Genomic DNA, 26,635 nt, shown 5'->3' with positions numbered 1-26,635 from the left:
GTACTTCTCTGCACCTCCGGAAGTCCACTATCAACTCCTTTGTCTTTGCGACGTTGAGGGTGAGATGGTTGTCTTGACACCAGTGGGTCAGGGCGCTGACCTCCTCCCTGTAAGCCGTCTCATCACCATTGGTGATAAGACCCACCACTGTAGTGTCGTCCGCAAACTTCACAATGATGTTGGAGTTGTTAGTGGCTGTGCAGTCGTAGGTGTAGAGTGAGTACAGGAGAGGGCTCAGTACACACCCCTGTGGAGCACCAGTGTTCAGTGTGATGGGGGATGAGGTGATGCTGCCCAGTCTGACCACTTGGCGTCTGTCAGACAGGAAGCTAAGGATCCAGCTGCAGAGGGAGCTGCTCAGTCCTAGATCCTGCAGTTTCCTGTCCAGCTTCGAGGGAACGATGGTATTGAATGCTGAGCTGTAATCTACAAACAGCATTCTCACATACGTGTCTCTCTTCTCCAGGTGTGACAGGGCAGTGTGTAGTGTCAGGGCTATGGCATCATCAGTGGACCTGTTGTGGCGGTATGCGAACTGTAGAGGGTCCAGTGAGTCGGGTAGTGCAGAGCAGATGAAGTCCCTGACCAGCTTCTCGAAGCATTTGCTTACGATGGGGGTCAGGGCTACAGGTCGCCAGTCGTTCAATGAGGAGATGGTGGAGGATTTGGGTACAGGGACGATGGTGGCCATTTTGAAGCAGGCTGGGACTACAGACAGAGAGAGGGAAAGGTTGAAGATGTGCGTGAACACTCCAGCCAGCTGAGCTGCGCATGACTTGAGGACGCGGCCGGGAATCCCGTCCGGACCAGTAGCTTTGCGTGCGTTCACCTTCCTGAAGCACCTCCGCACATCCTCCTCAGACACAGTGTGCGCACTGACGTCATCCGCGGTGCGCACACTGTCCGGTCTCATGGTGTTCGCTGTGTCGAATCTAGCGTAGAATACGTTTAGATCCTCACACAGAGAGGCCGTGGTCTGCGGTGTGCTGGTTTTCCCTCTAAAGTCTGTGATCGTGTTTAGTCCCTGCCACATACTCCGAGGGTTGTCAAACTGTTGCTCCACCCTGTCCCTGTACTCACGTTTGGCTGCTTTGATCGTCTTCCGGAGTTGGTAATGTGCGTGTTTGTAGTCCGATGTGTTCGCGGAGGCAAAGGCGGTGCTCCGTGCCGCCAGTGCCGCGCGAACATCTCCGTTAATCCAGGGTTTTTGATTTGGGAAGGATTTAACTGTTCTGGATGGGACGACATCTTCCACGCATTTCCTGATAAATCCGCAGACTGAGTCTGTGTATTCATCAATGTCCCTAGCAGCCACGTGAAACATTTCCCAGTCCGCGTGATCAAAACAGTCCCGCAGCGCAGACTCCGATTGGTCCGTCCAACAGTGCACCGCACTCCGGGTTGGAGCTTCCTGTTTCAGCTTCTGCCTGTAGGCGGGCAGGAGCAGGATGGAGCGGTGATCTGATTGGCCGAATGGGGCGCGGGGGAGGGCTTTGTACGCATCCCGGAAAGAGGTGTAGCAGTGGTCGAGTAGCCGATCTCCACGAGTGTTAAAGTGGATGTGTTGGTGGAGTTTGGGTGAGACTTTCTTCAGGTTTCCCTTATTAAAGTCTCCGGCTGTGATAAACGCTGCCTCTGGGTGTGCGGTTTCCTCGCTGCTGATCGCGCTGTACAGTTCCCTGAGTGCTCGGTCAGTGTCGGCTTGTGGGGGAATGTAAACAGCCGTAATAATCACTGCTGTAAATTCCCTCGGTAGCCAGAATGGCCGGCACTTAATCATCAGGTACTCCAGGTCCGGTGAGCAGAAGGATTTGACCGGGTGCACGTTCGCATAATCACACCAGCTGTTGTTGATCATGAAACACACACCACCGCCTCTGCTTTTCCCAGTAAGATCCTGTGACCTGTCCGCGCGATGCACGGAGAACCCCGGTAGTTGTATTGCTTGTCCGATAGCCAGGTTTCTGTGAGGCAGATCACGCAGCAGTCCCGCATCTCTCGCTGGAATGAGATCCGTGCCCGAAGCTCGCACAGCTTGTTCTCCAGAGACTGCACATTAGCCAGTAATAAACTGGGTAATGGTGGTCTGTTAGTGCGCCGTCTCAGTCGAACCAGAACGCCAGATCTTCTCCCTCTGCGTCGGCGTTTGCGGCCTCCAGGGCCAGAGAACAAAGGCGTCTCAGGTGAGATGAATGGGGGTCTGCAAACGGAGCGTCCGTGTTGCAAAACTTGAACTCCGGAAAGTTATAAGAAAGACCGTCTTTTATGTCCAGTAAGGTTTGTCGGTCGTACACAAGGAGACATGTGCTACTCGTGAAAAAATGAAGGAAAAGTAAAATTAAACACAGAAAAAAGCTGTTGCTTGGGGGAGCTCGCGACAAGGCTGCCATACTCGGCGCCATCTTGTTCTCTCTATTATAAGTATTAATTATTAGAGTCAGAGAGCAGGATAAAATAAAGATACACAGGTTCCTCAAAATTTGTCAGTTTCAACTTTCTAACCAATGGCTACGTAGTATTTCTCAACTTAACAGTGAGTGTCATCCCTTGCTTATCACAAAATGGTGATGACAAAATACCTAGTTCAAGGTTTTCACTAACCAGCGTGAGACGTTGTAGTGGGCATATCCATCTTTTGAATTCCACCTTGCATAACGAGGCGGCTGTGGCTCAAGAGGTAGGGCGAATCACCTATGAATCACCCACACATGCAGGGCCTTGGGTTTTATTTTTTTTATTTTTTATTTTTTATTATTTTTTATTCCTATTTATTCTATTTATCCCCTTCGTATATTTTATTTATATTGTCTCTGTATTTATATATATGTGTGTGTGTATAACTCTGTAACTTCTGTCGGTGCTGTGCTTTTTTGGAAATCGAATTTCCCAGAGGAACCCACCCGAGGGATTAATAAAGTTCTATCTTATCTTATCTTATCTTAAAGGTGTGTCACCAGGGTGCAGGGGAGGCTTCCCCCCCTCTGTCCCCTTCTGGCTGCCTGTGCCTAAATTTTATCCCACAACTTAGACATTCACATTACTCACACTCTCATAACACATACATATAGGCACAGCTGGCTGCCGGCGGAGCTCACGGGCCCCAGATGAGTGACCCCTCATCTGGGACTCTCCTCAGCTCTTTCTGGGATAGTGGTGCGGCTGCCCCTCTGTTGGTCTTCCTTGGTCTCTTGTGTTCTGAGGGCCTCTGGATGTCTGGAGTTTTGATCTCCTCCATACCTGCTTCATGCCCTGGAGGACGGGGCTGTGGCCCCCCCACACCCTCTAGCAGATCATTACATGAAGGAACCTTTTAAAAACAAGCGTGTTCATGCTCACAGGTGTACACACGGGTGCTCACACACACAAACTACACCCTTTTTTGGCTCCTACCTCAAAGCACACTGTGCGCTGTCGATCTTACGTGCTGCACAATAATGTTTAATATTTAGTATTTACTGTTATATTCCCATATATCATCGTGATGTTGTTTATTATGTTGCTCTTTCTTTTCTTCTGCTTGTTTTCTCTTTTTTCTTTCTCAACAGGTGATCCAGGTGATTGATATATGTATTTTTTGTCTGCTTATTTTGTTGGTTTTTGTTTTTTGCCCTTTATCCCCGTCCCTCTTCCCCGCTGTTTTTCTTTCCTTCTTTCTTTTTCCCCTTTCTTTTCCCCAGTCAAATCTGTCCCGTATTTAGCAAGTGAAAATAAAATAAAATAAAATAAACAATAAAAGGTTAATCAAATAGACCATTACGGCAAGGCTAGGATGGTCTATTTGGTAAAGTAAATCCGTTGGGCATCTTTCTTCGCCTTTAGACAATAATTCTGATGGCAAAAGAGCCAAATGGGACATGCAAAAAAATAAATAAATACATGACTGAATATAAAGTTTTAAATACCAAAAAAAAAAAAAAAGAGTTGATGGATTGCGTGTCGAAGTATGCTAGATCAACTCCAAGTTCCCCCTGATGCATCCACTGGAGTGTGAGTATGTGTGTGAGTTGTAGATATGGTGTTTGTGTGAATGTGTGTGTGATTGGGAGAATGAGACTTTAAGTACTCAGAGTAAAAAAGTGCTACATACCTAAAAAACAATCTATATCATATATGTTATTTTTTGCTTTTTACATGAGGAACACACACATGCACACACACACACACACACACACACACACACAGAGAAAGAAACACAAAGTGTAAGCAAAAGCTGACATTGCTACGTTTAAAGTAAGGGCAAAGTGATGCAATGTGCTCGCAACTTTACTGGCCCAGGTTCCAAAGTGGAGAGGTTTCCCACTGTTAGGAGAGACTCACATCACCAGTTTGAACATTACTGCAAAAAGAAAAGGCATTAACGTCGGACTTGGCGGTACTGCTCCACTCTTGATGATACCCCCTGCAGTAGTAAGGCATGCACATCACAACACGATACATAACATCCAGTGAGCCTCGCAAATAATTCCCCCATCGTGGGGCTTAATTTAGAAATCAAGACCCATCAGGGGGGCACACAAACACATAGCAGGTGGCGATGTAGGTGGAAACCACAGCAATAACAGCAGCACAAAAAAGCAACAAAGTGTCTGTCAGTCTGCACAATAAATATATACATGAAGGGCACTAAAATGTACAGAGTTGTGTTAGGCAAGCAAGGTTCATCTGGACATACAGCATTTTTATTTTAAAAGAGCATTCTTTTTAATCAAATCCTTTTAGGAGACTATAATTGAAAACCAATGGTTTTGCTCATTTATTGGAATTTTATGACAAACTGTTTGAGGTTGTGAAAAAAATGCAAAAAGTTGACTCATATAGTTAATCTCATATAGTGAAGGAGAGGAGGTGTGTCAGAGCATATGAACAAAAAATGAGCTAACTGAAATCAATCAGGAATGGGGGGCTGCAGATAAAGAAAGAGGAGCAGAGAAATAGATTAGGAAGACATGGCAAAAGAGAAGCGAAGAGGGCTCTGATTTATGAGGCCTGCATCGGGGATAATCAAAAGGTGAAGGGATACAGGAGAGGGCTAAAGGGAGGCAAAACAAAGACAGAGTGAGAGAGTGAGACTGTTACACAACAGAGGAGCAGAGGAGGAGAGGAGGAGGAGGAGGAAAGCTTCTTGTTTGCCATGGTCCTGGTGATCAGATATAATGGAGTTTGCTCTTGGACACTGGCCATCAGGATGTTGTCTCTGCTGGAGACTATTCTGTGACTGTGTGACACTATAGTGTGGGGGCACAGGGTTGATTAAGTTCCTACACCAAGTGGTGTTCTTTATTTAGAATGAAGCTACAACACCAACTTTTTAAGCAGGTAAAGAAAACATGTTGAGGAAGTGCAAACTTCTTCAGTCTGTGCAGCTTCACATTTCATAAACACTACCTCTGATTTCATTTCACACTGAATGAACTTGGAGAAATTTTGAATTTTGGGCTCACACTTTTGAAAATAGTTCACATTGAGCTTTTTTCCCATTCCCAGCACCCATGCAGTAAAGTAAAGTAACAGTATCTACCTTTAGGAACTACTACTGTGAAACTAGAGAAAAGGCACCTAAACAACAGGAAATGGCAATAAGGAGGAAAGAAGTGGTAACAAAAATACAGAAAAGACAGATGGAAGTAACTATAAAGAAACACTGGACAACACAATATCAAAACAGGGACCAGGACTCAGCAAATACAAATAGAAAATTAAAGACCATGACAGTACTGTCTACACATGGCAAGTAAGCACCTTAGCTTTCCTATTAAACTCTTAGTGATATCAAAATATCAGTAGAATGTGAAAAATAATCTGCAAATAAATTCATAACATAAATGTATTTTCTTTAATGTATGTATTCATTTATTTACTTTTAACTTAAAGAATTTGTATAGACACGCAGGCCATATACTATCCAGCAGTGGGTGCCGCAGAACCCTCTGCGACACATTTTTAAAGTGATACAGCAATAAATGGACATCTCCGTGACAAATACATGGGATTTCTCATAAATGCTTTACAACGATTTTGCCAGTAGAATACTGTTATTGTAAAACAGAGCTAAACTCAGTATGTCTCTGAGTCAGCGGGTAAAAATAGTTGCATTGTGTTCTGTCCCTGCAAGTACTACTACTTATGTATAAGTACCAAAAATTAGAAGTAACTGTTTAATGAGAAATAAAAGAAGAAAAATTAGTGTGCGGTGAAGCTCACAAGCATACACAGAAAGATATTTCTGTCTTATAGGTCATAAATGGCTCCTAAGAATCTAAAGATAGAAGCTTACATTCTAAAGCTCTCCAGTGGCCGTCAGAGTGCAGGACCGACTGAGTGTGAGAGGGCTTATAATTGAGGTCAATTGATTAGACGCCAGTGTTGTAACACATTTTTTCTACAAGATGCAGCAATGTGTGGGTAATAAGTTCTGCCGCAGTGCTTCCATTGACTTGTAGATAACTGTGTGTGTGTGTGTGTGTGTGTGTGTATGTGTGTGTGTGTGTGTGTGTGTGTGTGTGTGTGTGTGTGTGAGAGAGTGTGATTTTAGCTTTTTAAGGTGCTAAAAATGGGTTAAAGTAAAGAAGCACATAAATCACAATAAAAAATGGCCAGTTCAAGTGTGATGTGTGTCACAGTGCAACATGTGTCTCTTTAAGACTTTTCTGTCTGTGAGTCTTTGTGCATGCTTGTGTGTGTGCAAGTGTGTCTGTGTTTATGCACGTACCCTATGTACATGCTTTAAAATTTGTGTGATACCACTAAGCAATGGCCAAGGACAGTGTGTGTGTGTGCGCGCGTGTGTGTGTGTGTCGGTGTACTGTATGTGTATTTCAGCAGTGTTCACTTACTGTAGAGGAGGGACATAAATCTTGCTGAGTGTCTGAATCAGTCAGCCATCTCCTCTAGTCCATTATAGCCATAATCCCCCTAATGAGGTTTGTACTGGTACAGGCTAGAGCAGCGCCACAGGCCACGCACAAGCGCACACACACTTGTATGTCCATGCTAATACACTTTTCTATTGTTAATTTTTGCATACAGACTTTGCTGTGTGAGTAGACAGGATGGCTTCCAAACATATAGGTACTCCATCATATATTGCTACAACTTGTTGATGGTCTTTGCAGAATGTCCTTTGGAGCTTTTGAAACTTTTAGAGAAATCACAGAGTACTTTTGTATTTGATGTTTTTCAGATTTTAGTACTGGAATGGAGCCAGTGTCAAAAGATCTCTGTTCTTTTTCAGAACACATAGTGACCAACATATCGTTAGAAAGTGATAATTAAAGTATTTTTGTTTTTTCATTAGATCATTTTAAAGACATCATGTTTTGTCTCTTTTGTTTTTTCTATTATGGGACCAAATCCTAAGGGGACTCGTTGAATCTCTACTAGAATATTATTATAACATTTTGTAGAGGATTAAATCTTTCTTAATTGTGAATACAGTGCATTAGACACCACAAACTGTTTTTTTCAGGCACAGTTTTGTAAAAGCAGCTAAATCAGCTTAAATAACCACACCTAAGAAATTTTCCAGTTGGATGTCGAAAAGAGTCATGTGGCCTGCCAGTGAGATCAGCTGATCTGACAGGAATGCTGAGAGACTTGACTTTATGGCCCACCTGAACTAATGCAATGCTCAGTTTTGGAGCCTATCACAGCTACAATAGGGTGGACAGGTTGCCAAGCTGATGCAGGGCTAACACAGAGAGACAGACAACCATTCACGCTCACATTCACACCTATGGGGAATTTAGCAGTTAACATAATTCCACTAACTGCATTTCTGTCCAACCTTGAGGGACAGAAAAAAAAAGCTACAGCAAGTATACATGTGTGCTTGAATTTAAGTTTTATGTCTTCTTGTGCAACGGGGACTGAGCTCACAACGTGATGCTATGCCACATTATTTCTAACTGTCCTTGTGTGTGCATGGTTCTCTGTGCAGGCTGGAGTTTCAGCATGGGATCAGCCTACCAGTTCCACAGCTGGCGAGTGTTTGTGGTGGTGTGTGCGCTGCCCTGTGTCTCTGCTGTGGTAGCTCTCACTTTTATGCCTGAAAGCCCCCGTTTCTACCTGGAGGTAAAGGAGATGTTTAGTATATGAACTGTTCCCGCTTGCTTGCAACTTGTTCATTCTTCTTTGCCATAAAGCTCAATTAAAATCACATTAGTGAGCCACACTGATGGACTGGGTAACATGTCTTCCTCATTATAAAGAAAAGACACTCTTACAGAGAACCATTAGCCTTATTATTTAAAGAAAAGAATAATTATGATTCTTGTAGATATCAGACAAAATCAGACCGTAGTGAAAAACAATCTTGATGTCACTTTTTAAGTCAACTTTTTTCTGATTGGCTGCCCACTAAGATACATATTAAACTACAGGTAGGTGAGCTTTAGCGCCCTATTAGGCAAGCGATGAATTTAGTTAAAACTCAAAATCACAGTAATTACTTGTACATATGCTGACCTCATTATTTGAAACTTAAACACTCACTACTGTAGCAGTGTATATAAAGAACATAAAAATGGAAAGTAAAACTGTAACAGGTGAATTTGAAACTTTATGAAGATGTATTTATCCTCTATTATTTCTGATCATTATTTATTATTACACATAAAATATTCATAGAGGGAGATGCAAAGTGTACTACTAAGACTTCCACTGGGGTGTAATAAAGAAAAAGAATTATAATTTTAAACTTAAAAGCAGATGTTACAAAGAGTATGCATTTTTATGTGTTACCAATGGAGAAGTCTAGTCTCCCTACACACAGTGGAATCCTAAACTCCAGATGGCTATTGCAGTGAGCATTAAATGCTTCCCACTTTTAGACTTTTATACCACCTTGGAGGACTAAAAGTCTAAAGGAGCCTCTGACAGAGCCTGTTGTCCAACTAGTATGATGTGTAGCAAGAGTGTGCAGTGTTCTTCATTACATTGACCACTTTGTGGTGCTTCCCTCTCTACACAACACATGTATGGACCTCAGAGTATTCCCCATGGAGCTCAGCCAGCCTTTATCAGTTTTTTCAGTTTCTTAGAGTCACTCTCTCTGATGCTGCCTCCCTAACAAAAAGCTGCAAAGAAAAAATAAATCACTGGCACACAATGAAGCTTTTTTTTTTTCTCACAAAGTGGATACCATCTGTTAGATGCCCTTGCATGAAACTGAAGTTTATGTACAATAATTGCTTTATATTATCCTTTTATCAAAAAGAACAAATTAAATGAAACAAAATCATTCTCCTAGGAGAACAGCAAAAAGCTTATTTTCAGCCTGCTCTTCTTAATAAGCTTACTTATTAGGACAGCAGTGTGGAGATTCTGATGCTGGGGTTGGGGCATAGAGGTGAAGGTCACTGTGCAACACATGAAATAGACTTTACACACAGATATATAAATTGCATACATGTGCTATTCACTGTGTATGTGGAGTGTTAATATTGAAATCCAGCATATATATCCAAATTATGATAACTATTCCCCAGATGGGTAAACATGACGAGGCCTGGATGGTGCTCAAACACATCCATGACACGAACATGCGTGCCCGCGGAGAGCCAGAGAGAGTCTTCACTGTGAGTACACCCCGGGCTTTGCTCTTCATCATTCCTGCTGCTGCAAAGCCATTGGCAGATGACTGATCAGTGTCTCCCCCTGCAGGTGAACAGGATAAAAATCCCCAAACAGCTGGATGAGCTGGTAGAGATGCAGAATGAGTCAGCCAACCCTGTACTCAAGGTCCTCTTCAAGATCAGGGCTGAACTCAGAGGAGTAGGAGACTCTTTATGTCCTGTTTGTTAACCTTCACTTTTGTTGCTGCATTTTCTTTTATAGTCAATATTTATGGTTGCTATGAATAAAATTCACCAAAACCTTTTTCTTTTATATCAGATCTGGTTGACATTCATGAAATGTTTCAACCACCCAGTGAAAGAAAACACTATGAAGCTGGCTGCAGTCTGGTTTACTTTGTCCTTTGGGTAAGACAGTTATTACACATCCCATATAGTTCTACTTCTGCACTTTGAATGTGTTGTTACTGTTGGCTTTGATCATGTTCAGATATGCTGTTTTTTGCTCTGGATGATGCATAGCTAATATAGATTTCTGTTATGCCCTTGGCACCAAAGTAGATGTTCTCTCACTTATATCTGCCTGATGAGCCGTGGTCAGTTAGATTACATTTAATTTGTGTCTTTTATTGCTTTTATTTTACATCATATTTATGACAGTTTTTCTGTTGCAAGCTTTCTATGATTGACTGGATTTTTTCCATTTGAAACCCCAAGTCAAATACAATGTTTTTTTTGTTTGTTTGTTTGTTTGTTTAAAAAAAACTGGTATTCAATTACACCTCATACTCTACCTCTGCAAAAAAACATCAACATCAGGGCAATGGCTTTGAACTTGTGGTCAGTTAACGCTGCACTGTCCTAATGACTTTGTGGCAATTTAGACAAAGCAGTATCATTTAAACAAAGACAGTTTCATGTCTTTTACCTTCCACCTAACCATCTGCATATATGTACACCCAGATAAATATTTCTCAGCAGATGTTGTGCAGTAGTGTTGCATCTGACTCATGTTCTTTTAATATAGATCCTTATGGAAAGACTAAAGCAACTCAAAGAAAGATGTTAGCAAAGAAAATAAAGAAAAAGACAGGAGCACTGGGAACCTGGCTGTACGGTAAAGACAGAAGCAAATGAAAAAAAGCATATATTGAGTTGTAGGTGAGTCTGGGCACTAAGGAAGGAGAAACTAACGCGTATCGATTGGCTAGACAGCGAGATAGAGCCAGAAAGGATGTGCAGCAGGTCAGGGTGATTAAAGATTGAGATCGAAATGCGCTAGCAAGTATAAAAAGTGTGTTAAGAAGATGGCAGCAGTACTACGAAGAGCTTATGACTGAAGAAAATGAGAGAGAGAGAGAAGTGGAGATGGAGCAAAGATGGTGAATCAGCAAGTGTGGAGGATTAATAAAAAGAAAGTGTGGTCAGCTATGACAAGGATGCGGAATGGAAAAGCTGTTGGTCCAGACGGGATACCTGAGAAGGTATGGAGATGAGAGAGAGCAGTGGATCTTTTAACCAGTTTGTTTAACGCAATTCTGCAGAATAAGATGATGGAGAATAGAGAAAGTGACTATTACTAGAGGTTATTAAAAATGACCATATGTAACGCAATTTAATACAGAATCTTTTGCTGTGTTCAGGTACTACGGGCTGTCTGTGTGGTTCCCAGATGTCATCAAGCACCTTCAAGCTGACGAGTATGCCTCCAGAGTGAAGATTCATAACAATGAACGCATTGAAGACTTCACTTTCAACTTCACCCTGGAGAACCAGATCCACAGAAATGGGGTCTTTGTAAATGACAGGTACGCCAGGCTTGGTGCACAAACTGACTTCTATTTGAATACTTTCCAGTGATCTTCAGCTTTCTCAGACACCGATATCAAGAGTGGGAGAAATTATTAAAACTAGCTACAGGGTAACACATTGTGATCTAAACCTGTAAGCCTCTTTTAGCACAATGTTGAGTTTAAAGCTGCTTGTCCTGTTGTGGGATAGCAGTACTATTTGTCATTCCCACAAACAACACACCACTGCAGGTAATATAAATCTTTCCTCTTTCTCGTCTGCCACCAGGAAATTAAAAAGCTTATCTCTCTTCCTTATTCTTTCTTACGGTCTCTCTCTCACCCATATACACACATCTGGTCCTCCTCCTCCTCCTGGTTACAATTCTCACAAACAGAGCCGAGCGAAGACACATTGATATGCTGTTTTTGTTCTTTTTGCCTTCTCACTGGAGACCAGAATGCATTTATTATAAGAGATTAAATCAAAAACAGTACCATGTACTGTGTATCGTGGTGTGAAATAGCACACATAGATAACTGACTGCTAAGGCCAGACATCCTGAAGGGAGGAGATGCTGGTGGTTTTCAAACTGTGGGACATATACCATTGGTGGGGAACAGATCCACTGTAGATGGGGTGCAGCTGACCATGGAAAAATATGGAGTGGAACTGAACAGAATAAATATGTTTTTTGAAGATAAAATAAACAACAACAAAAAAACAGTTTCCTGATGCTGTCATGCTGACCAGTACTTCGATAAAATTCAACTTGGATTATTTTTTTTATTTATTATTATTATTTTTGCTGTTCCTGAATGATAAAAAAAATGTGGAGAATGGAGGGTGAACTGAAGTGGGAAATTCCTGGTTCTGCTGGAGGACAGTGACCTTTTTTGTTTTTGTAATTTTGCCTCTTTTAGCACCACAGTGAATCTTAAATCAAACCAATACATCATGTGATTAAAGTGCTGGCTTTCAACTTTAATTTGAGGGGCTCAACAAAAGTATTGCATTAACTGTTGAATTGTTGTAGAATTACAGCTATTTGTATCCATAGTTCCCCAGTTTGAGACACTCAAATGGAAGTGGACAGTATTATTATTATATTAGTATTAGTATTATAAAGAATATCATACATTCTGGTTTTAAGTGCTTTATCTGTTCAGTTACAGATGTCCTCAATGCCTAATTAATTCAGTAAAAAGTAAAAGGCCTTGTATCTCCAAAAATAAAAAAATGTTAGTAGAAATATTTCAAATTTCTGCTGAGGTTTTATATCAGGTTAAATGCAGCTATTCACTTCCATCTAGCAGCCTTTGTTACATCTAATTTCTAATATTCCATCTTAAGAAGTTTGAAATTGGACCGTTTGGTTTGCATTCAGCAATTCATCCCTGCCTTTGTTGTCTGTGCAGACACTGAAATAGTGACTCTGCATTTCCCTGGTTTGAAGGAAAATTATCTGCCATCACCCTAATTGTCAATAATATGTGTTGCATATCGCTGTCAGTAGGTGCTTCTTTCTTGCAATAACTCCATCCTTGTCCACTTCCTATTTTTATTTTTATTTTTTAGGTTCATCAGTATGAGATTTAAGGCAGTCACGTTCATCGACTCATCTTTTCTCAACTGCTACTTTGAAGATGTCTCCTCAGTAGGATCCCTTTTCAGGAACTGTACCTTTGTAGACTCCTTCTTTTACAACACAGGTAAACCACATCTGTAAAATGCACACTTATTCAGGGCACTTCTCTTCTGCCTTTCCAGAACAAAGGCACTTCTCTCCAACCCAGAAAATCCTATTAGGCTCTTGTTGCCTTATACATAAGTCTCACTCAGGCTCCCCGCCTCTGTCTGGCAGTTCATTATGGATCCAAACTTCTTGCTCAGAGAAGAAAGAATGGTTTTGAGCATTTTATACCTCTGCTTTATGCCTCTAAATTACTGCTTAACCTCTGTGCCCCCTGCACAGATTGCCTCTCTGAACTAACTGTGACTTTATTTAACAACAAAAAAGTGGGCCAAGCTGTGCTTGGGAGGACTGAAAATGGCAGTTTGTAACCACATGATGACTCCTGCAGAGATACATTTTCTTATGTGATTGTTCAGTCAGACAGTTATTTAGAAATATTTCTCTGTGCATGTGGATTTTTCTTTACTAAGGCGGTCTTGCTGATTACTGTTTTCTTTTTCAGGAACAAATTTAAAATTGCAGCAGCACCAAAAGTGTCAAACTGTACTGTTAATAAATCTAAGTTATGAAAGTGTAATCCAGTTATTTTAAGGCCGACAAAGAAACAAGTTGAACCAAAAGGCAAAGGCAGGAGAGGTGTTTTAAATGGTCTGAGAGAATTGGAGCTGAATCAGACCTTGAGGGAGCACATGGTAGAAAATCAGTCCCCTTCAGCACTCAGGAAAGCGCTGAATATAGCAACAGCATGGGCATGTCGGGTTTGCCAGTAATGCTCCATGAGATGTGAAATCTTTTTGCAATTGGAAATGTGTCTCTAGAGAGCAGAATTTCACGTATTGTGTGTTTGAGAGATGCTCTTCTGCATACCTTGGATTTAACGAGTGATTATTTGAGTTACTCCCCCCTTCCTGTCACCTTGAGATCGTCTAGCCACTCTCCTCTGGCATCAACAAAGCGTTTCTGTCCAGAGAACTGCCACACAATGGATATTTTACTCAAACAGCATGAACCAGCATCGTAGTTGTTTATATTTGTGCTGTTGTCTGTCTTTTAGTCTTTAGTCCTTTATCCTGCAGAGAAGACAAACTCCTGACCGTGGCTCAGGGGGTTGGGAATCGCATCTGTAACCGGAAGGTCGCCGGTTCGATCCCCGGGCTCTCTGTCCTGGTCGTTGTGTCCTTGGGCAAGACACTTTACCCTACTTGCCTACTGGTGTTGGCCAGAGGGGCCGATGGCGCGATATGGCAGCCTCGCTTCTGTCAGTCTGCCCCAGGGCAGCTGTGGCTGCAACTGTAGCTTGCCTCCACCAGTGTATGAATGTGAGAGTGAATGAATAGTGGTATTGTAAAGCACTTTGGGTGCCTAGAAAAGCGCTATATAAATCCAATCCATTATCATTAACTCTGGTAGTACTGCAGTACTTTGGCTCTCTGTAGTAATGTTAAATGGACTGTGGTGTCATTTCCTATCCTGTCCAAGCAAACTTTTTAGGCAGTCAGTATTCTAATGATGCATAGCATCATAGCCATCAAGCTAAGTGCTGTTAGCTTTTTAGAGGACTGTATGTAAAGGGTTGTTCAGACAGGAAGAAGCTAGCAGTTATTTAGCAACTTATAAACACATCATGGAATGTCAATGAAATTCAAAAATTTGCAATTAGCAAATTACATTAGCAATGACAGGCAAATTAACTGTTAGCCACAAAAACCAGGCAAATCCCAAATGATAGTTTTCTCAGCTAGCAGGCAAAACATGCTACAGTAAGGAGCTAGTTAGCAGAGGTGGGACCAAGTCATTGTTTTGCAAGTCTCAAGTAAGTCTCAAGTCTTTATCCTCAAGTATCGTACTGGGCAATTAGTGATACAAAAAACCTGTTTTATCCTGTGAATAAAAGTATATGTTTTTGTTAATGTACCATAATAACAGAAGCGAAACGCAATATTGTGTCAGGACAATTCACTATTTATGCACAATAAATAAAGGAGCATAGCGCGACAATTTCTGTTCAGCGCCAGACTTGCTTGTAACCTATATCACTAATTATGTTATGAAAATGACGTATTAACTACTAAAAAATACTGACCTTCGTGTAAATGCTTGGAGCAGACTAACCTGTGAGCTGGAGGGTTCTGGGACGTTATATTTGATCTTTGAATGGCTGCAATCCAGGCCATCCGTCGCGTCTTTCTTACTTCGGAAACATGGCTTGAACAATTTCTCTTCAACGACGTAATCCGATAACAACCGATCTCTTTACCCGTCGGCTTCCCGTGGCTGTTATGCGACCGGCTATTGCAGTTAATAATACAACGGCTTCTTGACATTTTTGTGTTTCTTTTTATCGCTGTGTGACTGATTTCAATTGAAAGCCTGCGTGCGCTACTACCGCTTGCCACGAGTTCCCAGAATCCTTTGCGGTTCTACCCGTGAATGACGTCACATTTTCAATCTCTATATAATATGCATGTTAAATTTTATATTTTGGGTAAAATATCAAGTCTTTTCAAGTAAACCGGTTCAAGTCCAATTCAAGTCCCAAGTCATTGGTGTAAAAGTCCAAGTCAAGTCACAAGTCTTAGAACATTTTTTCAAGTCAAGTCTAAAGTCATAAAATTAATGACTCGAGTCTGACTCGAGTCCAAGTCATGTGACTCGAGTCCACACCTCTGCTAGTTAGTTTAAACTGGCATGACTGGAGTAAGAATGGCTTTGATCAAATGTGCCTATCAATACATCTGAATCTAACTAATAGCTAACATATTAATGAATCATGTCTTGTTTGTTACACTCATAATCTTCTTCTTTTTTTAACTTTCTTGTGTTCTTGGGTCATTTTTATGTTTACCCTTTTTGTCAGCTCCATGTTAACATTTATCTGTCTTCTTCTTCACGTCTTGCATCTGGTCTTAGGATATACATTGTTCACTTTTTTCAATTAGTTGTATTTTATGTAGTTTTGAGCCCAAGAGTCATGATCAGATTTGAGATTAAAGCTCATTCTTGTCTCGATATAACAAAGAAAACACTTTGTGTTTTTTTGTGCTTTTGTGCTTTTGAACATACTCTTAGGTGTTGGTTTCCATGTTACAATGCATAATGTCTTGTCTGCCACTGTTCGAGTTAATAGCAAGTGGTAGTAGAAGGTGACAGTCAGATACAAACTTTTAATCCCGGGTCAACATGTAAAACCTTTCTTTTTATCTTCTACATTTACAGATATTGATGACACCAAGCTGACAAATTCAAGGGTGATCAACAGCTCTTTTCACCACAACAAGACAGGCTGTCAGATGACATTTGATGACGATTACAGTGCCTACTGGGTCTATTTTGTCAACTTCCTGGGAACGTTGGCTGTGCTTCCTGGAAACATTGTCTCTGCTCTCCTCATGGACAAAATAGGACGCCTAAGCATGTTAGGTAGGATTTCCTTTCGATGTGGGATATGAATAGCAATTTTTTCCCCTTGCTGTTCTAGTGTCATGTGCAGTTGGCTTTTGTGCCTGCAGTGACCTCTAGTGACGTGAATGAAGTTATTTCAAGTTTAAGATGTAAAGCTCATGCTGTGCTCTGCAGGAGGTTCCATGGTGCTATCAGGCATCAGCTGCTTCTTCCTTTGGTTTGGCACCAGCGAGTCAATGATGATCTTCATGCTCTGTCTCTACAACGGCCTCAGTATCTCCGCCTGGAACTCCCTGGATGTGGTCACCACTGAACTATACCCAACAGACAGGAGGTGAGTGGTGCACTTACTGCATATACTAACTTAGAATACAGGAAATAGTGTGGCTCTGTGCTTTATCACTGAGCAAACCAATATTTGTGCAAAATTTTGTCTTGTCAGTTCCCCCATATGAAAGAAAGATAAAGAAGAACACGTCTTTATTATTTCTTGTTTTTCAAGACTTTTCAAGAACTAGTCTTGCAGAGGCCTAAGGCCAAGAAACATTACAACAACAAAACAAAAAATCGAGTTTTTCCTCATGCTTGGAAGTTTTGCTTTGATCTTTGAATAAAACTAAGCAGTGCTGTGCTATAGCACTGCTTCAAAGTTGGGAAGTTTTGGGAGTGTTAAATAATTTCAAATTTACTTTGATAAGTAGCAACCTCAAACCTTTTATTAGTGAAACACTGAGGACATTCACAGCCAAAGTCTGACCCATTCACAGACTGTAATGTCACTTCACAGTACTGGAAGTTTTTTTTTTTTTTTGTCACGACAGTCGACTGTTTAATTCTAGACACAGGTTGGACATAAAGAAGTACAAATACTTTGTAATTTGTACTAAGTTGAATTTTCAGGCACCCTTATTTGAGCATTTATTTTTCTGACAACTTATCATTTGTACTCCCTACAGTTTAACATACAGTAAATACCTCTACTTTTTACTACTTAAATTTTCAAAACAGGTTCATTACTTTAGGTTGAAGATATCAGAAGGGAGTTATTATTTCCCGTCACTGCAAAAACCAACTAATGTGAGCCTAAATGGAGAGCCCATACTCAAGACGAAACTTGCAAATCTATGAGATGCACCATGATGTGTGTCAGAAGTGTCTCTCAACTTTCCATCCCTTGAAATAGCCATGCTTTTCATAGAAGCCACATCAAGCTGCATAGACCATATTTGGAGGTCAAGACGTTAGACACAGCAAAGGCATATAAAACACCCGGTGCAGAAATTGCATCAGAAACTGTGTTTCAGGGCTCATGTCAGTTTTTATTATGAACTATAGTAAAAAACATGCCAAGGCTTCTGTATTATCTACAGCTTTTTCTGGCTCTCTAAACTGGTGGCAATCAGGAGATTTGATTTTGTATTAGTAATCAAAAGTTCTTCTGGTGCCCTTGACTACAGCAAGAACTGAATAGAAATTAAATTTCTGCACATTTGGGATATTTGCAGCAGCATTTTTAAGAAAACATGGTGTTTCACGTTGTTAAGAAACAAATGAGACATACTTACTGTACATTTGTAACCCTCTTCTCCTCTTTGTCTGTAGGGGCACAGGATTTGGCTTCTGTAATGCTATGTGTAAGCTGGCAGCGGTGCTGGGCAACCTGATCTTTGGCTCTCTGGTTGGCATCACCAAGGCCATTCCCATTCTGCTGGCATCATCCGTGTTGGTTGGCGGCGGGCTAGTGGGGCTCCGACTGCCAGACACACGTGCCAATGTCCTCATGTAAACCTCACCACAGAACAGTATGTTGTTTACCAGGTATTTTCTCAGTTTACTGAATAGCAACATATTTACAGAAAGTGATTTGTTAAAATATTTTTGAAATGCGCTTTGCAGTTTGTTTTTTATTTACTTTTTTTCCATAAGATATGCGGAATATGTTCACAAACTCAGATTCATGATGAGTTTTATTATTCTGTTATTTCTGAGAGAAATACCTGGTAAATTAGGATAATGAAATGCAGTTTTGCAGAGCAGTAGGTGTACAGAGGAGCTTCATTTAGAATATCAAATGTTATGCCAGTGGCTTTTTACCAGAGCTATTGGCATTCTTGCAGGAATTTGGAGGAAAAAAAAGCTTTTCAGAAGCAAGCTAAATTTATCAGCGGTGATTAAAGTCTTTATAACAGCAGCTCATTGCAGCTCAGCACTACAGTGGGCGGTTTCACACATGCAGCCCACAAATGCATGTGCCAAAGCTGCAAAAGGCTTGGGTTTCTAGCAACCTTCCCCTTCCGAGTTCCAATCAGTTGTATGCTGATTAAAGGAAATGTGTGACGTTTTTGTTTACATGTGCATTTGAAGCCACCAGCAGCAGCTCAGGTTTGCCAACTGTCAAGGTTTTGGCATGAGACACTTGCTTTGAGGCTCTACCTTGTGTGGCTCATGCTGGTCAATAATTTGCTTGCCCTTAGTCAGCAAAAGGACACACAGTCCAAAATAACTGAAGACCTTTCATGCACAATGACTGCACAAAATGCTGAGCACAGGAGTTCAGTTTATTGAGTTCAGTTTATTGCTTTCAGCTGTTTATAGGAGTCTTCCCACTGACTTTTTGCTTAAATTTGTAAATGTTATATAACCGAAGGATCCATATGAGCATGAACATTCATGAACATGACACACAAGTGATAAAGATCTGTCAGCATATTATCCTCTACTTTTTTCCAGACAGGTAATGTCACACACAGTCACAGTTTTCATGCTGCAGTTTAATTACTTGTTTAGCCTTCTCTATTATAGCCATTAGGACATTTTTAATTTACTGTGTGTACAAGTCTCATCTGTTTTCTAAAGTTTTTATTTTTATTCGTTTATTTATTGTAGATATTGTCCACAGTTGCTTTCTGTAGCAGTAATCTTTTTCATGTATCAATGCGTGACTTAACTACATATAGGAGCTGTTACCCTCTTGTAAAGGGTTGAGTTTATAAAGATATAAAATTAAATTGTGAGCATAACTGAGTTCAGCTTATTTATGTAAGCCTCCAAAATAGTCCCCATTTATTTATTGGCCCCTTGGGATATTATTTGCTCATATCTCATGCTATAGTCATTACAGTAACTATGACCAGTAACAATGAAAACACTTTTAATGGTATAAGGTACAGTTATCATTGGACATGGTTAGGATCTTCAGTGTTCATTATAAAATCATTAAATTTCATAAATAAACCTAAAGCAAATTTGTGATCAACATATAGCACCAGGATGGGGAAAGAGGTATTGTTTTGAGTCAAAACTTGAAAGTTGGCAATGTTGGCTTGCTTAAAAATTATTTATCAAGTGTTTATAATTAGACAGGCTGTTTTATTATTTATTTATTAATTTATGTCTCATTCATTGCTTTACCAATGTGCTTTTCTGTTTTTTGGGTGGCGATTTACTGTGTTTGAACTTTGCTCCTACAATTTTCACTCCATTGATAAAATAGGTTGATGATACTTAAGCCTTTTGCTGCAATTTGCAAAAATGACAAGGCCATAAAAATCAATAATGATATACATAGTAGTTTAGTCCAAACTGGCAACTTCAGCAGCTACATTTCTAAAGTGAAAAGAAGTTTACATTTTCTGCTTTTTACAGTAAGAGACTTTTTTGGGCCTGGAATCCTTTTGTCTGAATGCTTCCTCTCTGCATCTCTCATGTTGGTATTGTTTAGTTCACCATGAAGGGCTTTGCTCTTTCTTTTAATTTCATCTGCCAAAAAGAATTTATACTGTAGGAAACTTCTGTTGGTATCAAATTATGTTTAGAGTCTTTTCCCCCTCTCTATCTGTCTCATTGTCCTGGTTTCTTCATAGTGTCACTTTGTCTGTCTTTTCACTCTGTTCCTGCCTTGCTGCTGCTCCGCCTGAAACTCAAAGGCCTTTCTCAGATGTTGTGCCTCTCTTACCGTCAAGCCCACCTCTCCTTCCAAACCTTGCTGGAAGCTTTGCTGCTCTATCTTGCTTTTTTCATTCCTATCTCTTGATACTGCAGTGAGCACACCTGTGTGTGTGTATTTCTCTCTCTCTCTCTGTATGTACAGCTGTGATCAGAAGGTTGCATACACTCGTCATGGCCACGAATATCATGGTGAATTTGGGCTTTTAATGATTTCTTTGAATGGTTCTTTTTTCAGGTTGGAATGATTGTACCGCACACATCTTTATTTACTTTAAAAATAAGAATTGGCTACACGAGGTGAATTTATTTTATTGTCAAATCCACACAGATTTATATACACCCCTGAAATTGGTTAAATGACTGTTAACAATTTGTAACTCAATCAACCACTTTAGTAACCATCAACAAGCTTCTGGCATAATTCTAGTTGGACATTTGACCACTGTTCTTAGCAGAAGTGTCAGGGTTCATCTAAATTGGTTAGTTGGGAAGGCCATTTCAGAAGAATAATGTTAGCAAGCTTAAACTGTTCCAAAACCAGCTCTGATGTGTGTTTGGGGTCATTATGTTGTTGGAACACCTAGTTGTCCCCCAGTTTTAACCACCTAGCTATTGATCTCAGCTGTAGTTGAAGAATTTTGAGGTAATCTCTCTTTTTTATTATTTCATCCACCGCACACTCTATCAGTACACTGGCAGTAAAACCACCCCTGAGGATTATGATGCCACCACCATGCTTGCCATTTGGTACAGTGTTCTTAGGTTTGAAAGCCTCATGTTTACTGCTCCAAACATACCTCTTGTCATTGTGGCAAAACAGCTCAGTCTTTGTCTCATCTGACCATAAAACTTTCAAGCTTGAAGGTGTCAGTTTTGGTTCAGGGGTTTTCTTTCTTGGTCCACAACCTCTCAGGCCATGGTGATATAAAACTGGCTTCAATGTGGACAGTGATGCTAGTGTTCCAGCAGTTTTGATTTCAGACTTCCTGAACATTCTAACTTATTTCTTAACCACAGAAGCTTGTTCATGGCTAACAAAGGCCTCTAGTCGAGGTATAACTTGCTAAAAAACATTTGACCAAATATCCAAAACAAATTCAAACTTGTGCGCCCAATCTTTGTGTTTTAAAGGACTAAAGAATTGTATGCTGCACAATTATTACATCCTGGAAAAAAAAGGACAGTTCAGAGAACTCATTAAAAGCCCACAAGATGACACTGATGCCTGTGATGACTATATAGAACTTTTTGACTACGACTGTAAGTTTATTGCATGTATATCTAGACTAACACTATGTGGACAGATATTTTTTTCTAATTTTTTTCTTAAACCAAGGAACTGAGGTTTTTACATTTTGATTTATATCATGAATTGAAACTAAAAGCCATGTGTAAAAGGCCAAGTCACTCAAATTCTAAAAAAACAAGAAAACAAAACAAAAAAACAAAAACATGGTAAGATTGCAAATTCAATTTGTTTGTGATGCTCACTTATTTAAGATTTTAAAGGCTCTTTAGCCTTTGCAGCCTTGCACTATCATGCTGGCTAAGCTAGCATGTGCGTTTCCTGTGCTAGCATAAATATTTTGTAGTGCAGTGCAGACAAGGATGGTGTCTTTTGGAGGTGAATGTCATAAAAGACAAAAATAACCATCTAGCTAATTAAAGATATGGAGAAAAATTAATGAACTGCTTTATTAAGTAGGATATATCCTCTGGGGAACATGAACAATGAGATATTTCAGTCTGGACCAAAGAAGTCACTTTGATCCAAAGTGGACCAACTTTGGGCCTAACTTTGGTTCACCTTTGGTCATCCCAAAATCAAGCACTGGGGGGAGTCAACAGTAAAGTTTATCCTGAAATGCTAGTTATTTTTGAATAATCCATGGAAGTCGGATTCAACAGTATTTCTTTCCTAATTTGCAAAGGAAACACATGTTATATATTTGGAAATATTTACAAATCACACTTTTCAGCACTGTGAGCACCACAAACAAAACTACAGTGACCTCAGAGAGGGATATCTAATAAAATAAATAAAAAAGTTATTTGTAGAACATTATTTTTTGTGACTTATATGCTTGAACAACCTCCTGCTTTAGTGCTAATGAGTTGATGTTAACACACATTAGGTCATTTGTAAAACATAAACTTGTAGTTTGTTCTGCATTAGTTCCATCATACAAAAAATCATTGGAATTTCATAATTTTTGTCAGCTTTGGTGATACTGTTATTGAATGTTATATTATGTTTCTCACATATATCTTAGTTTTGGTAGTAAAGGACCTATTATTGACCAATTATTTCCTTTTTCTACCAATATAAATGGACTGCAGCTGTTTCAAGATATGAATCTGCTTTCCTGTGTTTGATGCTTTATCTCTGTCTGTCCTCGGCCTTGCCTTGTGGCTTCTCCTTCGCTCTTCCACTTGTGCTGAACAAACTTGTTATACTGTACATCACAGTTTCCAGACTGAAACCCTGCATGTTTGTTAAGTCCCTCTGTTTTGTGTGCTATATGCCATTTTGGTGTCTTTGCTGTTCCTCTGTGGAGGTTAACAGATGTGATTCCCGGGTTAAAGGTGAATGTATCATTCTCGTGTGTTGTCAGGTTTGTTGTGGACAGGTGTTCCTTAAACTGAATTGTTCTTCTGCGTCATTGTGAAGGGGCATGCTAGTGATGAGATGATTGTATTTACTACAAACTGACCTCCAGCAGGGGTTGTCAGATCTGTTTTTCGGGTGATTTCGAGTTAGATTAGTCATTATTGTCACTGGAGCAGGAATTAAAGTGCCACCATTGAGACTTTCAGATTTGAAAAGCTCTGCTGTCAAACTACATGTGCAGGTGTGTGTGTAAAGATAAAAATCTGACCTTGACATGATTTATTTTGATAAGGCTGATAAAAAGCTCTAGTGAATACAGTGTAAAGGTGGATTCCTCTGGTATCTACATATTGAATAAAGAGTTTCATTTGAGCAGCTGTTGAACTTTCATTTTTACCAGCAGATGGTGCCATTCATACTAAATTTACCAAAACATGCAACTCTCTCTGCCTGCCCTTATTCAAATACACAGTCAAAGAATCTTTAATAAAGAATAAAGATTAATCTCAGTAAACTGTCTTATCATTAATGTCAATTACAGCCAGAAGTGAGTCATAGACAAAATTTTAACATAGTGCTTTCTTTTTTTACTACCCCAGTGTGACGTGACGGACGGACAGTAGACTTTTCCACTCCTCAGTGTCACTTTACTCTACATCCTGTCAAAGGCTGGTTAGGAAATACCAAGTCAGTGGTAGAGAGCAGAGAGAAGTAGAGTAGTTTAATAACTGATGATATCTTTGAAAAGTTCACAGGAAAGCCGGAGATACAGAAATGTATAGAATATAGTTATATACTACTGTAAAAGTTCAAAAAGGTTATGAAATCTTTTTTTTAAGTATAGATGTATAGTATTCTTACTTGACACATTTATTAATTATATTTATTATTTAATTTAAAAAATAATATACATCCTTTCATCTTCTATGTACATCCATATACTATATACATATACAAATTGACATAAAAACACACAGCTATGTTTTAGCTAAAGCCCATCATGACATTAACTTCCAGTTCAAATCTTCAGGGTAGTTACACAACAGAGGATAGTAGGGAAATTACTGTAAACACTGTAGAGAGAAAAATGAAATTCAGGGAACATGAACATATGTAGATGCATTTTACTCTAATGAATTGTTTATGCCGATTACAGTAGCTTTACTAAAATACTATTATAATAGCAACCAAATGGCAGACACTAAAACTCATATTTTATGTATCATTGCACTGCATCTTTTCAAATAACTTGTGAATTACAGTAAGCATAAAATGACCCTACATGCTGTAAATCTTGCTGCCACTACTGTCATTAAACAGGAAAATGTATTATGTACGTATACATTTCTTTTCTTTTTTCTTTTACACTTTCAAGTTTCTTATTGTTTTCTAGTTTTTAAATATAGGAGTTACGTTTTGTGTGTGGGTGTCACAAAAACAGAACTTTTATAATAAAACAACAATTATGACTCATAGAATAAGGTTAATACAACAATGATGAAATCCATTTATAGTTTTAAATGAAAAATCATGTGCTTTTGATCTCTCTTTGGATTCCTGCCAAGGAGAACATTTCTCTCATTATCATCCACAAAAATAAGAAATATGATCACTTACTTTTTAACACTGTTAAACAGGTTTCTATTAGAAAGATATGCTCAGCGTCTTGCCTTTGAAAGACATGAAGTAAAGCCTGGAGCTTGCAGATTTGGACATGAGAAGAAAAAGGAAAGGATCCAGACAGGCATGGACACAGCACAAACACACTGCCACATTAAAGTACATATACAGGGTTTCCGTTCCATTCACAAACAGTTGGACATAATGGACAAAGTGTAGGACTCCAGAGGGTACAAAGCACACCAGAAAGATACTAAACACCAGTGAGCTGGCCTTGATGTACATTCTCCAGTCAAAGTGTGATCTTGTTAACTCGTTGATGATTCGGGCAAAACACACAATTGTAACCACAAGTGGAACCATAAGAAATAAGATGATAAGAATCAGGTGATAGTAGAGTAGAAACATGTGAGAGCTGTGATCCAGGGGCAACACATCATGGCAGGTTGTGCGGTTGAGCTGAGGGAGCCAGTAGCTCTGCTGGACGATGAGCTCTGGGATGATGGCAACACCAAACACCCCCCACAGAGCCAGGCTCACCCAGGCAGCGCACATTCTCTTGGGCATACTTTTGTACAGGAATGGGTACACCACAGCAAGGTAGCGCTTGATGCTGATGCAAGCCAGCGTCATGGCCGAGCAGTAGAGATTGCCGTAGAAACATGCCGTAACAACTCGACAAGCAGTCTCTCCGAGAACCCAGTGGTTTCCATGGAAATGGTAGTGAGCCTTAAAGAAGAGGGAGAGGAGGAGGAAGAGGTCGGAGACAGCCAGGCTGCAGTAGAGGATGGCAGAAGACACCTTTCGGATTTTAGTCACTAGCAAACACAAGATACTGACGTTGGCTGGAATCCCAACTGTAACCACCAACATGTAAATAATGGGAATGACTCGGGTGCTCAGAGAACCACCGAGGTACCGCACTGTGCTGTTGTTGAGCAAGTTCAGAGCTGGAGGGGAATAATTTAGAAAGGAAGCCTGAGTCCCATTTACACAGGGCTGATTGTTAATGACTGGGGCCCCTTTAAATGTTCTGGGCATGGGAAAAACAACCTCAGAGCTGTTTTTCTGCTCCCTCCATGTCTTTTGTCCTGCAAAAAACAAAAAACAAAACCAAAAAACAATACAAAAATGAAAGTTACTGCAGGTCATTCAAAATGTAAATGAATTTCAAATATATTTGTACCAACATAGATTTCAAATATACTGGTTCAAAGTATCTATACAATGTGCTAGGTATTTAGATATTTAGTTTCATCTGTAGCCAAATGCTCTCAAAACACTTTCATCTAACTTAAATTCCACGAACAAATAATGATTAGGAAACTCAGAAAACACAAAAAAAATCCTCTCACTGAAATAGCTGGAGAATATGATGTCAAGATATTGAAATATTAACTATTCAAAGTATATATATGTATAATAAATAATTCAGGGTCATGAATCTGCTTCAAATCCTGTTTCAGCCAGTTTTTACCAAACAGTCATTCAACCCTCAGCAACACCGCCAGATGTTTTAGATTATCTCTCAAGTCCATGAAACTGTTACTTAAAGCTGTTGTTGAATTTTGACAAGCTTCTCCTACCTTTTTTCTGCTGTGTACTGCTTATACAGAGGACAAAAACGAAGAAAACCAGGAGTAGTTTCCCCATATTTTTCTTCTTGTTGATCGGCTCCCAGCTTAAGAGTCACTAGCAAGCCTCTTCTTTGTTTGTTATCACTGCTTTTCCCTGTCACCCCAGTCTGCTTCGCTCAGTTAGCTCTGTGGGAGGAACTTGAAAGCCGACCCTTGTAAGAAAAAAAAAAAATCACACGTTCACCCAACACAGTATCAAAACAAAATATCTTTGCTTTCGTTTTGAATATGAAGGACAATGGTTTTCACTTCCCTACTCTGTCTTGTCTGAAAACTATTTTATTGTTGCTGTATCTTTGCCAAAACAAATACTGACCCACTTTTTACCTGATATCTCAGTACTTTACTCAGAACTTTC

General features: G+C 39.9%; 2 protein-coding genes across 3 annotated transcripts in view; one reads left to right on the top strand and one right to left on the bottom strand.

Annotated features, from left to right (window-relative positions):
* The window catches only part of LOC101484099 (synaptic vesicle glycoprotein 2C), a 78,806-nt gene extending 55,414 nt beyond the window's left edge, over positions 1-23,392 (top strand). For both annotated transcript variants that reach the window (XM_004566875.3, XM_004566876.3), the window contains exons 5-13: positions 7,937-8,070; positions 9,486-9,575; positions 9,661-9,771; positions 9,892-9,980; positions 11,216-11,380; positions 12,942-13,075; positions 16,276-16,479; positions 16,636-16,795; positions 18,064-23,392. In XM_004566875.3, coding sequence (XP_004566932.1) covers positions 7,937-8,070; positions 9,486-9,575; positions 9,661-9,771; positions 9,892-9,980; positions 11,216-11,380; positions 12,942-13,075; positions 16,276-16,479; positions 16,636-16,795; positions 18,064-18,247 — 1,271 coding nt within the window. In that variant the 3' untranslated portion in view covers positions 18,248-23,392. The remainder of the gene's footprint in view (positions 1-7,936; positions 8,071-9,485; positions 9,576-9,660; positions 9,772-9,891; positions 9,981-11,215; positions 11,381-12,941; positions 13,076-16,275; positions 16,480-16,635; positions 16,796-18,063) is intronic.
* A 323-nt stretch (positions 23,393-23,715) lies between these two features.
* On the bottom strand, positions 23,716-26,423 carry LOC101483834 (proteinase-activated receptor 3). Its single transcript, XM_004566874.4, has 2 exons — positions 26,227-26,423; positions 23,716-25,731 (listed from the first exon to the last, which is right to left on the bottom strand). Exons 1-2 carry the CDS (start codon positions 26,291-26,293, stop codon positions 24,665-24,667), a joined length of 1,134 nt encoding a protein of 377 aa, XP_004566931.1. The 5' UTR covers positions 26,294-26,423; the 3' UTR covers positions 23,716-24,664.
* Between the last annotated feature and the right edge of the window lie 212 nt (positions 26,424-26,635).

This window comes from Maylandia zebra, linkage group LG7 (assembly GCF_041146795.1).
Source record: "Maylandia zebra isolate NMK-2024a linkage group LG7, Mzebra_GT3a, whole genome shotgun sequence".
NCBI lineage: Eukaryota > Metazoa > Chordata > Actinopteri > Cichliformes > Cichlidae > Maylandia > Maylandia zebra.
This window is presented reverse-complemented; position numbering and strand designations above follow the sequence as displayed.